This window comes from Astatotilapia calliptera, chromosome 7 (genome assembly GCF_900246225.1).
Source record: "Astatotilapia calliptera chromosome 7, fAstCal1.2, whole genome shotgun sequence".
NCBI classification, from domain to species: Eukaryota; Metazoa; Chordata; class Actinopteri; order Cichliformes; family Cichlidae; genus Astatotilapia; species Astatotilapia calliptera.
In genome coordinates this window covers 35,551,938-35,566,740 of record NC_039308.1, presented here as the reverse complement: position 1 = coordinate 35,566,740, position 14,803 = coordinate 35,551,938, and the positions used below count along the sequence as shown (strand labels likewise).

General features: G+C 43.4%; 1 protein-coding gene across 4 annotated transcripts in view; it reads left to right on the top strand.

The window, feature by feature from the left end:
- shroom3 (shroom family member 3) overlaps window positions 1-14,803 on the top strand; it is an 80,741-nt gene that overhangs the window by 52,606 nt on the left and 13,332 nt on the right. For 3 of the 4 annotated variants that reach the window (XM_026174513.1, XM_026174515.1, XM_026174516.1), the window contains 14 exons: window positions 1,004-1,129; window positions 5,046-5,258; window positions 6,665-6,990; window positions 7,087-7,315; window positions 8,512-8,561; window positions 8,701-9,103; window positions 9,667-9,900; window positions 10,014-10,407; window positions 10,509-10,648; window positions 10,733-10,882; window positions 10,970-11,445; window positions 11,571-11,798; window positions 11,928-12,126; window positions 12,241-12,544. In XM_026174513.1, the coding sequence (XP_026030298.1) occupies window positions 1,004-1,129; window positions 5,046-5,258; window positions 6,665-6,990; window positions 7,087-7,315; window positions 8,512-8,561; window positions 8,701-9,103; window positions 9,667-9,900; window positions 10,014-10,407; window positions 10,509-10,648; window positions 10,733-10,882; window positions 10,970-11,445; window positions 11,571-11,798; window positions 11,928-12,126; window positions 12,241-12,544 (3,472 nt within the window). The remainder of the gene's footprint in view (window positions 1-1,003; window positions 1,130-5,045; window positions 5,259-6,664; window positions 6,991-7,086; window positions 7,316-8,511; window positions 8,562-8,700; window positions 9,104-9,666; window positions 9,901-10,013; window positions 10,408-10,508; window positions 10,649-10,732; window positions 10,883-10,969; window positions 11,446-11,570; window positions 11,799-11,927; window positions 12,127-12,240; window positions 12,545-14,803) is intronic. The other variant, XM_026174514.1, reaches the window with a different exon arrangement.

The window sequence follows — 14,803 nt, the reverse complement described above, 5'->3', positions numbered from 1 at the left end:
TCAATCATATGATGTTTCTTTTTTTTCTTTTTTTGAAAAAGAACATTTAATCCTCCATACAGCAAGACGATTGTTGTGCAAGAACGTATGAAAAGAAAGCTTTTTGTTCTGTCCATTTTGCAGATGCTTGAAAAACGTGTGTAACACATGTGTAACAAGCAGCTGAGCAGCTGATTCATTGTTTGATTAGAGTGAAATGTAATGTGATTCCTGTATTGTGTTGCTTTTAAATGCATTACCCACAGGGAGGTTGGGCTCAGGTTATGGTTGGTTAAGATTGGTCTGAGTTAGATTTAGATTAGGGTTGGGCTGGATTTTGATAATGGTGTCTTACCTGAATTCGTACATTAGGCTTGGATTGGACTGGAGTTTGGTTAAGATTTGAGGGGTTTCGGGTAACAGCTGGGTTGGATTTTTGATGATAGTGGTTGACCTGGAACTGGGTTAAATTAGGCTTTGTGCTTAGCTTTATCTTGGACTGGGGGTTAGATTAGGATTGGGTTTATATTGAATTTGAGGGCTTTGCTCGGATTGGATCGGAATTTAGGTCACAATCGGGTCTGAGGTTGAATGTTGCGGTGGGTTGGGTTTTAAGTTAGAATAGTTTTTGGTTTGGTTGATAGCGGCTGAGCTGGAACTTTGGTTAGGTTTTATCTTTAGCTTTATCTTACATTTGGACCCTGGATTAGGATCGGCTTGGACTACAGATGGGTTTGGGTTGGGGTGAGTGTAGATGATAATGGCCAATCTGGATTTACGGATAAGTCTTGGAGTCTGGCTTGGATTGGGATACCTGGGTTTGGGTTGGAATAGGTTTGGATGATAGTGGCTGATGATGTTAAAGTCTGGTCAGAAATAGAGGTGAGGCTGGCTTACCCTGCACTATCCTTCACAGCTAACTAAACCCTGAAAACACACTCTTAATCACAGCATTTAGAAATGGAGGTCACACTGTCCAGTACTTCACACACTCTAAATCCCTCTCTCTGTTTTCACCCTACAGACGCACTGAGCCGGCATCTCGTCCTCATTCATGGCATTCATCGAAGCTCGATGAAGGCCAGCAGGAGCTGGACCCGGGAGCAATGGACAGCATGAGCAGCACGTGGCACCACAACTACCACGCCAGGTTAGTGTTTCTTATATATATCTAATGATTATCTAAGCCCCTGATGTTCAGTATATTATCATTTTCACCATTTCCTGAGTGAGATTTTGCTCAAGTTTTGATTTTTAATTGAATATTGTCAGTTCATGCTGGGATATGTCATTAAACCAAACATCCTCCTGTTTCAAACAAATGCATCTTCATTACTGGCCTCAGATATCTGGTCATCACTACATATGAAAAAAGTAAATCTCCTTTCTTTTAACATTTCAAACATCCAGACATTAAAGAAGTTAATAACTGGAGAAGTCAGTAGAGTCAAAGATAACTTGACTTGTAGATTCAGTGGATGCTTGTTCTTGGAGGTAGGAAGGCAATAATATTGTGGTAATTAACACATATACACATTTATGCTCATTCCAGTAAATGCGATAACAGCACTTGAGCTGCTGATCATCAGCTTTAGAACTGCGTTTACAACCAGCAGCTGTGGCAAATAACCCTCCTTACAGGCGCACCCTGCAGGTAATAGCACTTATCGATCTGCTGTCAAAATAAGAGCCTGAGACCTGCCTGACCTCAAACATTTCCAGCACAGTCTGAGGACATGTTTAGAAGTCTGGATTGTAGGTTTACTCAACACCACTATCTGTAAGTCACTCAGAAGGTCAAAGTTCATGGTTGCAGACACTCACGTGATGTCTTGTGTCTCATCTCAGGCCAATATACATGCATAGTCTAGTCTAAAGACCCCGTGTGATACAGCCACGCTTCCTTCATTTTTGTGTTATTTAAAAGCTAATCTTATTTTACAAAATGTTATTTATAAATTTTGCCTTAGAATGTTGGTGTTTCTTTTTTTGTCATGACCAACTTAATGTTTAAGACCCTGTGGTGCATAACAGAACAGACAAGAGACACAGCTGCTTATTGCTGTCTCACAAAGGATGTGAACTTTGACCCCCTGAATCCTGGAGTGTCTAAAAGCCAGTTTGTCTGCACCACTAGCGGCCTCTGAAGTTCCTTTTATATCCATGCTTAATGATCTACTACACTCTGAAATGTGTAGTAGAAACCTATGCAACATTTGGACTTGAGCTCGGTCGACACTTTCCTAATGAGTTCATGGGCTCAGTCACTCATTTCGGGTCATAGTGAATAAAGCATTGCGCATTTGGTAAATTTTGGTTAACCCTGAGGTTTCTAAAGGAGAATTATATGAGGTGTGTTCAGTGATGAATGACTTGCCATTGACAAGCAGATGGAGAAAAAAGACATTTTGAAGCTTGAGGCTACAAAACAGAACGTTGTCCTTCAGTTCTTGTTTTATTTTGAAAGTTAGAGCCTCACGTGGCTTTCTGTATTTTTACTTCTTCCTTTGTTTGTTTTATTTGGGGGTTTTTTTTCCTATCCTGAGTTCACCTGTTTCTTATTATCCTTCTTTCACTGCTGTGTATTTAATTATTATGTTTCCCCTCAGTCTTTACCAAGTGCTGGTCTCTACTAACCCTGATTCCCTTCTTTTGCATTTTTGTTGTTTTATATCATTTACTGTATTAGCAACAGCCTGCCTCATCATGCAGGGTGTTTATGAGTAATAAAGTTCCTTCTTTTTCATCCACCTTTCTCCATCTGTCTGCATACTTGGATCCACTTTAGTCCTTTCTGAAGAATGGTGATAGTAGCTGACATGGCTGAACTTGGACATTTTAACATGAGACTCACATTTGAAGCCAGCACTGCCACTTTCACATTGGCTGAATTTTTCATCCCCCAGAGGTTGCCCTTTGGCTGGAGCCTATCACAGTTGACACTGGAGGTCACAGGCACCATGGCCAGTTAACTTTACATGTTTTATGTGAAGTGGACCTGCTGGTCAAAGGAAGTTACATCACTGATTCTTTGAAGCACCAGTGAGAGGGAAAATAAAAGCCTCTGATGTGGCTGTGAGGGAGAACGGAGCATTGGCGTTCCTTAAGCCCACCTCCCCCCTCTTTTAGGTCCCATGGAAACCCCTACTCATCCACCCACACAAACACAAACCCACATACACTCACACACTTGGTTGTCCTGATGTAGCATAATATTTTTTGCATTCCTTAATCCCCTGAGTAGAGGTGGGATTAAAACACAGAGAATGAGACATCCAGCTGACGAAGAGATGGATGCTGAAAGTGAAGTTAGACTCACAGAAGTCCGTGAACACAACCAGACGCTGTCCTCTTTTTCCACAGTCGTAATCGCATTGTGTTCGGTTGAAGGACTTGGTGGGTCAAACTGTGACGTCAATGCACATTTACATTCCAGTCAGTCATTCAGAGTGAGGTAGCGGTGCATTCGGCTGCGGATCACCAGCTTTACAACTGCTGGTTGTAAAGAACACACACCTCATCATGTCGGCGTTCTGGCCCTTTTTTTCTCTAAGAGCCTGAGTCACTTTCAAAGAGATGCTACAATGCCAGTCTGAGCAGTGTGTCAGCTCTCCACTCGAGCATAAGACCGAACATTTGTGCTGTGCAACAGGGGCTTCTTCAGGATGCTTTTTTTTATGTGGGGTGGCACGAACAAAGTAAGGGGAGCACGGGAAATCAGAATATTTGATCCTAAATAAATTCAGGGTAGAAATCTGGTGTAGAAAACACAGGCCAACGTTTTCAGGCTTGTGCAGCTGGGTGCACTCATACAGTGAATGTTTTGCAGTGCCACTTTTGGAAAGTTTGCAAGATCTGCAGAGTAGAGTTTATGTTACTGGAAAGTTTTTTCAAGTATTTTGCAAAGTGGTGAAACAAACCTTTCTGCTTCAAAATATACTTAAAGCAAAAGTGCTCATTACACAGAATCATTAACATAGATCACAGTTATTGATTTATTAATGTTTATGTCACTCTAATGTAGCATTTGGAGTTGATTTAATCACGTATGTACAACTGGGTAACTTTATCTATAATATAAGCAGTAACTAAAGCTCTAGAATGGATGATATGGGGGAGGGGAGAAAAAAAGCTTTCATCTCACCTTTAACAACAATCCAACCATCACAGAAATGTATCGTTACCAAGAGCCATTCAATGAGATTTCCAACGTTATCAACACCATCTTCTCTTTCTATATGTTTCTAAAAAAATAAATGATGATCCACGCCACTGTGAGGGGGGACAGTCTCTTATACTTGAAGAGATTCATGCATTCTGTGAGAAAACATTTGTTCTTGTTGGGATAATTTCCTTTAAACTCACTCTTTATCTCATTAGTAGTAGTTACATGCATCAGTATATTACTACAGCACTATACAGTATATCTCCCCTTACTATATGATTTCTCCCAGAAAGTCCTTTAAGAAAAAGTCTAATTCTGCAGTAGGCAGATGGTGCGAATCATACAACTGTGGCACATCAAGCCACAGCTAACCACCAGCGCAGCTGATCCAGTTAATCCACAGCTGCACTGGTGGTTAGGAAAGACAAAACTGTCAGCAGACCATGTCATGAAAGCGTGAGCCCGAGTGAGTCATCTTTCCACAGTTGTTTAAGGCAAACATGACACCAAGAAAGCTAAAAAGACACTTGGAAATCAAACATCTCTTCAAAGAGAGGCTTGGCTTCACTACAAACAGTGCTGAATCAGAGGCAGCAAGCCCATTTGTTGGACTGTGTGAAAGTGTCTCATAAGGAGATGGAAGCATGTTATTGACCACTGGAGTGGTGACTCTTGTGCATAAAAAAGAAATTGAGATGTAATGCGGTGTCCAGATGTTGAGGCTGGGATGTCTAAAATGCCCTTCATGGTTCAAAGTCATCGTCATTGTCCCACTAAGGGAAATTTTGACAAAATAGCTACAAACTAGCAACATCTCCCCAGCCTCAGCTGTCCTTTGTGATTGGTTCTAATTAGATTTTACTGAAATGAAGCACTAAATGTAAGAGTTGTTGTCTCTCAGTGTCTCGACCAACGATCTCTCCGGCGGATTCGACTCTGGCTACCTGAGGAAGAGTCCGGACCAGTACAGCTCCAGGGGCAGCATGGACAGTCTGGACCATCCCCAGTCCTCCCAGCTTCACTCTGGAGCTCAGCACCAGCACTCACTGGCCCACCACAGACTCAGTGGACCCCACCCGGCCTACTCCTCCTGCCACCAGCTGTCCTCAGCCAGGTGCATAAACCAAACACTCCTCAGCAATTGTTAGGTATAAGCTGAAAAGTCAGTCTAACAGCAACTCCAATACTAATTTGTATATAAATCATTTGTCAGTTTTACCTTCAGAATGTAAAACTGACGTTACATTGAAGGCACAAAGAGAGGCATCCAGCCCTTTTTATATATTTTTACTTATTTGAAACATCCAAATGTGAGACTAATGCCAAAGTAAATTACGCTACGTTCACACTGCAGGTCTTAATGCTCAATTCGGATTTTTTGATCAAATCCGATTTTTTTTGTCTGCTTGTTCACACTACAAATAAAATGTGACAGCAAATGCGCTCTAGTGTGAACCCTCAAAGTGGCCCGCATACGTAAAAGAAGACGTCACACACGTGCTCTGTTTTAGACCCAGACCAAACAGTATTGTTTGACTGATGTCCCTTACTATAAAGACTTGTTTCGGACTTTACGTTTCCCAATTTTGCTTTAAGTTGTAAAGTTATTTTGTTATTTACATATGGCCTAATAATTATCCTTATTGCTGTTTTAGAGAGGAGCGGTGCTTCAAAGGATAGTTGCAGATTTCTGTCAGAATCTGCAGATTATACAGTACAAATAAAATGTTCACGTTTCTCCAACATTGTCTTCCAAACAGTTTCACTAACATCTACACTGGATGGCCAGGAAGTGTTCACGATGTCTTCTCGGGCGCTTCTCCGGCGCTGATAATTGGCGTCTGTCTTGTGTCAGTGACGTAAAAGACGGATTTAATGCGACCTGACCGTTCAAACAGCAGTCGCTTTCTAAAACATCAGATATGTATCGGATTCAGTACCACATACAAAAGTGACCCAGATCGGATTTGAAAATATCGGATTTGTGCTGTTCACACTGTCATACCATGATCGGATATGGGTCGCATATCGTCAAAAAAGTTGGATTGATGCGCTTTCACCTGCAGTGTGAACGTAGCCTTAGAGGTCTTTTGAAACTGAATAGCTAGGTCTTCAAAATTTACCTGCTTAGCATGTTGCCCAAATAGAACTTAACCCTAAACCTGGACCTGTCCCTGGTTCAGTCACTGATGGCCTGGTGGTTTTAAAGAGGTTGTCTTTGAACCAATTAAACTTAGGTTACATTTAAGCCACTTGGTAAACCAGCCTAGTTCCAGAAAGTAGAAGATAATGCCTTTCAAATCAAGTTACAGGGATTTGGTGTGCAGTTGGGTTAAAAGCTCTGTCTGGGTATATTAAATGGAGAAAAAAAAGTTCCAGAAATATTCCCTAACTCTAAACATGTTACTGACAACCTGATGGATATTACATTAAATCTCTGTATGCTTATCCTTTGAACTAAACCTTAATCAGTGAGATCGGGACTAGTGTCACAGTCTTGAACTACTTGTTGTGTTCCAGGTCGTCCAACAGCATTGAACACTTGCACAGCAAGAGAGACTCTGCCTATTACTCTTTCTCCACTAGCTCCAGCATCCAAGAATACCACGCCTCCACCCCCTCAATCAGCACAGAGCGCTCCAGTTCACTGGACACCGTCCCTCAGAGAGCAGGGGGAAGTGGCGAGACGCACCAGGCTGACATGCGTTACGCCCCGTCAGTTTACGACACCCAGCAGGGCATCTTTCAGGAGCGCGAGCTGAGCTCCAACTCTGCCGTGTTCTTACGTAACAGCGACTCCAGAAGCGGGGGCGGAGCCAGGTCAGGGATAGTTCGAGATCTGGAAGGTAAAGTTTCTGTTACTGGAATGTTTTTCATGTTTTCAGGTATGGTAACTTTGATTCAGTAACGTCATTGTTTGTCCATGGTACTCTTGGTTTCAGGTTCAGTTAGCGGGGTTTGTTACCGTGGCAGCAGCAGCAGCAGCGGTGGTGCACCGGCATCAAACAGACACAGTGTAGGACCAATATGGGCCCCGGCAGCCAACCGCAGCTCCTATGAGAACCTGAAGGGGGCGCCTGCTCCACCAAGGCGCAGTGATAGCTATGCCGTTATCAGGAGCCACGAGAGACCAAACTCCTGGTCCAGTCTGGAGCACGCCAGATCACTACGGTAACCAGGTTCCATGAAGTTAGAGTGAACATTGATTCTCATTCAGTGCTTCACAAATTTATTTGAGCGACACCCAATGTATGGTTTATGACACAGCAACCCTAAATTAACCGTATTGGTCATTTTAATGGTTAATCCAGCAGCATGAGAAGGCTCTTTAATGAAAATGTTGTTTTTAATGTTAAAATACAGTTATTGTTCTTAATAATGCATGTTCAAATGTATTGCTTTAGCAAATAAAAAAAAATCACATTTTTTGATTAAAATGTCAAATTACAGTTACTTACTTGCATTCCTGAACAGAAAAAAATAGTTTTAGTGGCTTAGTGGTGTGCTTGATTAATTTCTGACTTCTCAGAGAAATCCAGTGTCATCATCTTTTATTTCAGTATAATAATTTACTATATTGCACAATATTTCTATTTAATACAATATTGTATCAAGCCATGTGGCTTACTGGATAGAATAAGTCCATTTCACTTTCACTTTTTTTTTCCTTTGAACTTGGGGCACCAAGTTATTGAGAAGTGTTTTTCTTTGAAGCTTTGCCAAGTAAGAATTTAATTATTTTGATTTTACAATGCTTTACAATAACTTGCAGTTTGCAGTGGGAAAAGATGAACTAAACATGTGTCACAATATGATATGTTATGTTATGACACAACATTATAAAATCCAACTTGCCACACTACAGTACTGTGTTCATACATTGTGATTACAATGTGATATCATATGCTACGTAATGGTAACATGGTGTGCTTTGTTATGATACAATAATGTGTAATGCAATGTGATATAATTTATCTAAATCTAGAATAATCTAAAATAACTGACATGGAGTGATACAATGCAATATGATACCATGCTTTATGATATTCAGTACAACATATTAAAATATACAACTCTACAATTCAACATGCTGTACCCAAGAACCATCTGCTTTTTATATAGCACATCCTGGTACAACACAATAGATTGGTGCTGCACTATAAGCTGCAGTATGAGTCAATATAATGCAGAGTGTTATTATGTAATACTGTATAATACAGACAGTGTGCAGAATGGCGCCATGTGTTTGTAAAGCAGCCATATCCGATGCAGTAGTGTACTTTAGTTGTGAAATATTTTCTACTTGTGTAAATTGGTAAGTCACTTAAACTATTTTATCTAATCAAAAGTTTTTCAATCTCTCTTAGTTCTCTGCAGAAAGGCTCCTGGCATCACTCCAGTGGTAACGTTGCCTTAGGTAATGACTGCATTTACGTGCTCCGAGAATTAAACATGTAGAAACAGGTTCAAACAAAGACAATGATATATGACATGACTTTTTAGTAGCTTTATACTGTATAGATGAGAAAACTGACTAACTCTGACTGTTGATTCAGCTAAAGGCTCGTATGGTGCTGAGGGTCAGCTCCACACGGTGATGGAGAAGAGTCCAGAGAGCAGCCCCACCACAAGGCCCCGTCAGGGTGGAGGCTTTCCTCAACCCCCGTCCCCTACCGGGCCTTCCTCTGGATCTGCAGGCCCCACGCCACAGGCCAGCCGGTTTATCCTTCCTACCAGCATTTACCCTGTTCCCCAGCCTGAGCCACACTATGCACAGATGCCCAACTCCCCCAGCCCAGGCCCCTGTGGAGTCTACCCAGCCTTGGCCAAGGAGAGCAACCGGCAAACGCAACATGAAGGAGCAACAGAGGGGCAGAGAGATGGAAGGATGTCAGCCACAGAAAATGGATACCAAACTAACACTTCATCCTACCCCCACAGCTCTTACCCAACAGACAGGTGATGGTTTGTTTAGGCTTCTGTGTTTCTTTTTCTTTCTATTTAGCTAACATCTAAAAAATGTTAGCAAAACTGTTCTTGCTTCTCAGAGAAATAACCCCCTCTTTTAATCGTTTTGTTTTTCCCAATACATCCACAACAGTCATGTTTTGCCAAAGTCATAGACATCATGCATTTCTTTCTGGTAGTTTTGAAGCAACATTAGCATTTATTGCATTAAGTCAGAAGTAACCATATTTAGCTCGAGGCGGGGGCCTTAATGTTCAGCTTGGTTATCAAACTGCATCCATCATGATCCAGCTCAGTAGATGCAGTAGTGGAGGTGCACTCTACATCACCCACGCCCCTAACTTTAAACCTTACTGAAATCCAAACAGGTGGCCCTTCTGTACAGGAATGAAGGGGGAATTTAGCTGATCTTTGTACCAGGCTATGAACATCTAATTTGGACCTTTTTGTGAGTCTTTTGGAGCCAGATTTTGGTGCTCAGAAGAACTGCAGTTTTTGGATAGAACCAGCATTAAAATGCTTTTGGTGGTAATTCAGTCTCATGCTTTTGATAGGCATCAACAGGAAGAGTCCAGCTTTGGACCCTACAACCCACGCATCAAAACTATTGGAGGGGGAACAGAGAGCGAGACAGTGGTCCAAAGAGCCCAGAATCATCAGAGCATCCAAGAGCAGAAACAGGATTTCCATATTCCCCAAAATTACTCAGCCCCTGAAGTCAGGCGCGCATCATCACAGGAGAGGAGCGACCCCTACGCAGCTGTCCAGTCCTTGGGAGACCAAAACAGGTACAGTTAGAGTGGGTGGGGTCTGCGAAAGTTCATGATTGTTCAAGAGATCAGAGTCTGATTTCAAATCAATGGCCGATTCACGCCTGTGATGTCTTTTGATCTCTTTTCAGATCAGTAGACCAGTCCAGCATTCATTCAGAGCCTGTAGCATCTTCCAGGCTCACCCTTGGACAGGTTCCACCCAACCACTCACCTGGTCAGGCCCAGCCTCAGGCTCCACCCTCTTCTGCCTCACACCATTCTCCCCAGCACCTCAGCGACTCATCCGCTCTGCACTACCAGAACTGGGACCACGGAGAGCAGGACAAAGACAAAGAGCACCCACTGACCCGCCTGGAGCTCGCCCTTGCCGAGGTCCAGCGGTGCGGCAGCCCTGAAAGCAATGCCCCCCAAGGGCCCGCTCGCAGCCTCTCTGTTTTGGAGAAAGTCAGTCGCTTCGAACGTCAACAACGCAACGGAAAGCAGCGCAGTCACAGCACCTCACACAACAAGGCCCATCTACGGGTAACTGCAAACAAGATTAAAATATTTCTTCTGATGATCTCAGAAGTGAAAAGGCTTCCTTATGCTTAGCTTCTTTCAATACTTTATGCTTCCTTATTCAGAATCAGATCACAGACAAAGGCCGCAGCGCTCCTTGTGGAACAGAGGACCTCAGAAACATGCTAGAGAGAAGCACCAAGGGCATCAAAGTCCAAAGGACTCCGAGCTACAGAGGAGGCAGCAGTGAGCATATGAAACACAGGTAGAGTAATTCTGAAAATACAGATGAGTATATAACTAACTACTGGTCTAAAAAGTGTTGGTTAAATTTCCGTGTGATGTTCAGAACTCCAACAGATCCAGTTTCAGCCCTGCAGAGGAGTCGCAGCAGCTTCCATCTAGATGGATCCAAGGAGGAGGACAGCAGCAAGAACTTACCCTGGAGACAGGAAATCCAAGAGATCATGGCCCCAATGCAGGACACATCCACAAACAGGTCCTTTAACAAGTCATCACAATGGCACATCCAACATCCAACAGCTCAGTGTGATGATCCTGATCCAAGAAATGTCTCTCCAAACAGATCTTACAGGGACTCCTTGAAAGACGCCCAGTCTAAGGTCCTACGATCCACCTCCTTCAGACGGAGGGACCTCACCTCATCGGGCAGTGCCCAGCCTGCTCCAGCTCCTCCTTCTGTCTCCTCCCCTGGCAGCCAGCAGCCTCCACCCGTCCCTCCCAAATACCACTCACTGGAGAAAAAAGGCCCCACGACCATGCCAAAGCCACGGGGCATTGTCATCACGCCACAGTCACAACCTCTGGTCACTTCCGCTCACACACCCAAGGAGAGGCACTTGGTTACTCCCGATGTTCGAGGCTCTAGCCCACCACCCCTCCCCAGCGTCCCACCCGTTGGACAGCCTCCTTCACGGCGGATTTGTGGCCGCAAGCGTTTGACGGCAGACCAGAAGAAGCGCTCATACTCAGAACCAGAGAACATGAATGAGGTTGGGATTTCTGACCCAGAGACCATGTCCTTATTCCGGCGTGGAGGAGGTAAGATTTCCAATTTTTAAAAGCAAACTCCTTTTGCCCTTGTGTGGTAAACAAATTATTCAAATGATTCCAGTTTAGTTACTTTGCTGGAAATGCTGAAATCCATTTTTTTCTTTCTCTTCCAGAAACCAGTGTGGCAGACCGTCGGAAGGTGTTTGAACCTGCTGCAGGTTCTGTTGGGAGTGGAGCTTCTCAGAATGCCATATCAAGGCCCGACCTGCGACAAGTGCAGCAAGAAGCTCTTGCTAAGTACATAGAGAGGAAGAGAGGCGTGAGGAAAGATGAGGGAGGACAGAGGAGCATCTCGAGGCCTCGCAGTGCTTATTTTCAGCCTGAAAATGTTAACCATGCAGGTGGGTGCAGGTGCCTGGTAAAGTATCCAGGCAGAAAAGTGGAGCAGTGAGGTTTGATACATGGATAAATGAAAGGTTTAAGTGAGAGGTATAAGGCAAATCACTTTTCCTCCTTTCCTTTGTCTTCAGCCTCCTCCTGTTACTCAGACTCCCTCAGCCTCTCCTCCGCTTCCAGCCTGCTCTCCCTCCAAGACCCATGTCCAGCTTCTCCTCAGGGGGAGAAGCACCCCAACTCAACTCTTCTTCCTGACCTGCGGAGCCACCAGTCTAACTTCTTCTACCCAGGCAGGGTCACCACACCGAGGCCACCAGCTCACCCACCATCAAGGTATGCAAGAACAGGCCCCAGCTGAATCTAATTCTCTTAGTAGCATTGTTTAGGACACTTTGGTGGCTCCCGATTTTATAAAACGTTAAATCTTCTCCTGCTTTCTTCTCTTAGCACTCCTTCTGGCTCAACTCTTGATCAGATCTACCAGGATCTTGTTCCTGAAGCAGAGCTCAGGAGACACAGCCAGTCATCCATCAGAGAGCCGAGCCTGGGCCGTGAACAGCAAGTTGCAGAGCCTCAAGTCAACCGGGGACTGTCTAAGCAGCTCAATGTTGCTCTGCAGAAGGCTGGGTCAGTTCACAAAACAGGGAAGTCAGCCTCAGCTGAGAATCTCCTGGAGCGATCCGAGGACACGCGAGCCCCCCCTCAGCACTTTCGCTCTCGTTCATCCCCCATCATGGAGAGACTAAATGAGGTAACGCTCTGCTCCGCTGCGGTGCTCACAGCGGTTATTGTCGTGAATGTAGAGGCAAGAAATCATTCTTTCAGGCAGACAAGGAAAAAGCAGCCAATCTCGTGCCAGCACACCAGCTTCTAGTTCAGATAGCCTTCTACTCATCCATTTGCCAAATCTCACATAGGAAGCTGCAGCGCATCTACAAGCCACCTCCACCCTACCTCCTCCTCTTCATGAGCTATCTGTCGTATCTGCTTCCTGCTCGGTTCTGTATGGGAGGTCTTCCTTTCCTTTCTTTATGCCTTCCCTGTTTATTTATATGGTGGTCCTTAATTAACTATAATGAACATATAATAAATAAAATTACAGTAATAAGTATATCTTAAAAAATTATCATTTTAGAGATTGATTGTCATTTCTGTAATAGGAAGGATCTTGCAGTTATATGCTAATAACATTGGGACTTTAGAAATAACAAATAACACAGCATCTCACCTTTTCCAGCTTTTTCCCATCACTCTGTCGATCATGCCGACCATCAAGCGTCAGGTTAAAAAGATCAGAAGATGCACATCAAGCGCCCTGCATGCAGCCACCAGCTGTGACATCACAATAAAACAAAGTTTTATTTTCAAACTTCAAGATTCAAAAGGCAGCAGCTGCCAACTTAACCCATTGTGAGATAGTGATTTGAAAATGTAGTGTAAGGATAATTAAACTGTAAGTGAAGTGTTGAAGGTCCATATGTCAAACATTATATTAATCCAATATGTCAAAATAGAAATAATAATATTTCCCAAACAGGAGTGAAACTGTCTGTTATTTTGGTTACATAACTATTAGGAAACAGAGAAACAAAGCCATTTTTACTTAGAATTGTTTAAGTCAATGTTTGCAGATGATACAAATAATATAGCTATAATCAGCGTCTGTCCTAGAGAGGTTTTTGTGTTCCAGCGACTCAGAGAGCACGCTATAATCCAAATATAAAAAAGGGTTTGGGAAAACAAGCAGCTCAGCCTTTGCCAACAGAGACTTCAGCGTCATGTGACCCAGCCCGGTGCTGCAGAAGCCAATGAAACAGGAATGCATTACTTTGTAATGTAAACTGAGTATTTCTGCAGCTTACTTTTAGATTGTCACAGTGAAAGATAAGATAATTCACGCCGCGATAATAAAACACTGCAGTGTTTTGGTGTCTGATAAACCTTCATGAGTCTGTCACTTCGTTCCCTTCCTCCACTTTGGCCTAAAGAGGCATTCATGGACCTGTTTGTATTTCCACTTATTTGATCACATTTGCACCAGAGTCACACAGGAAATAGCCCAAATCCTCAGGGTTTCCTGTGAGGTGCCAGTGAGCCGGGATGGTGACTGGGCGCTGTCTGATGCAGATGATAAGAAACACAAACACACACACACGTGCTTACATGCATCTTAAAGGAATGCTGTAACGGATAAATTCATCCTTTATCTCCTTCAGTAATCAGACCTGCCCGTGTCACATAAACATCATTACAGCTCAGTCCAAGTTGAGGGTTTGAGTTAAATTTACCTCTTTTTTTCCAGAAATCTTTTAATGACAGCCAAAGGCTGGATCTGAAATGTAACATCTTCTAATTACTGAAGCTAGAGGCTAAAATGCAACCTAACCCTAAATCCTGCCTTTAAGTGGTGGATGTTAAGGGGTTAAATTTAAGAACTTTATGTTCCCGGATCGTTGCCGAAACATGCCAAAGGAGAGTTTACAGGTCAAAGTCGGCTTGCTGGAGAGACATCAGTGCATGTGGTCTTAATGTGTGATAAGGTCTGTGGTCAGACTTGTGATCGCTGATGGCGCTGTCTGGGTTTTTCAAACAGCTCAGAGACACAGGAACAGGAGTATTTAGTGTTTCTTGCTAGTCTTGATTTATAAAGCCCAAGAGCTCAAAGAATGGCGTTAAACATGAGAGAAACCCCTTGATTCAGATAAGGATAATTCTACTGTACACACACTGTGATTTATAAGAACAGAATGATTTCATTAAAGTAAATAAAGTGATTACACATTACACCTGGTTACTGCGACTGCAGTAATCAGTTTTGTAACTAAACCATGGCAGACTCGATGACATTTCCATGCTTTTCAGAATTCTTTATTACTACACACACGTTTGCTGTTCACAGCAGCTTCCAGCCACCAGCCGAACACACATCACCAACAACAACACCTGACAGGACTCTTTCTGCCAGTGATGCGTGATTGCAGATGCCGCTCGGGTGCCTCCGCCTCTCCTG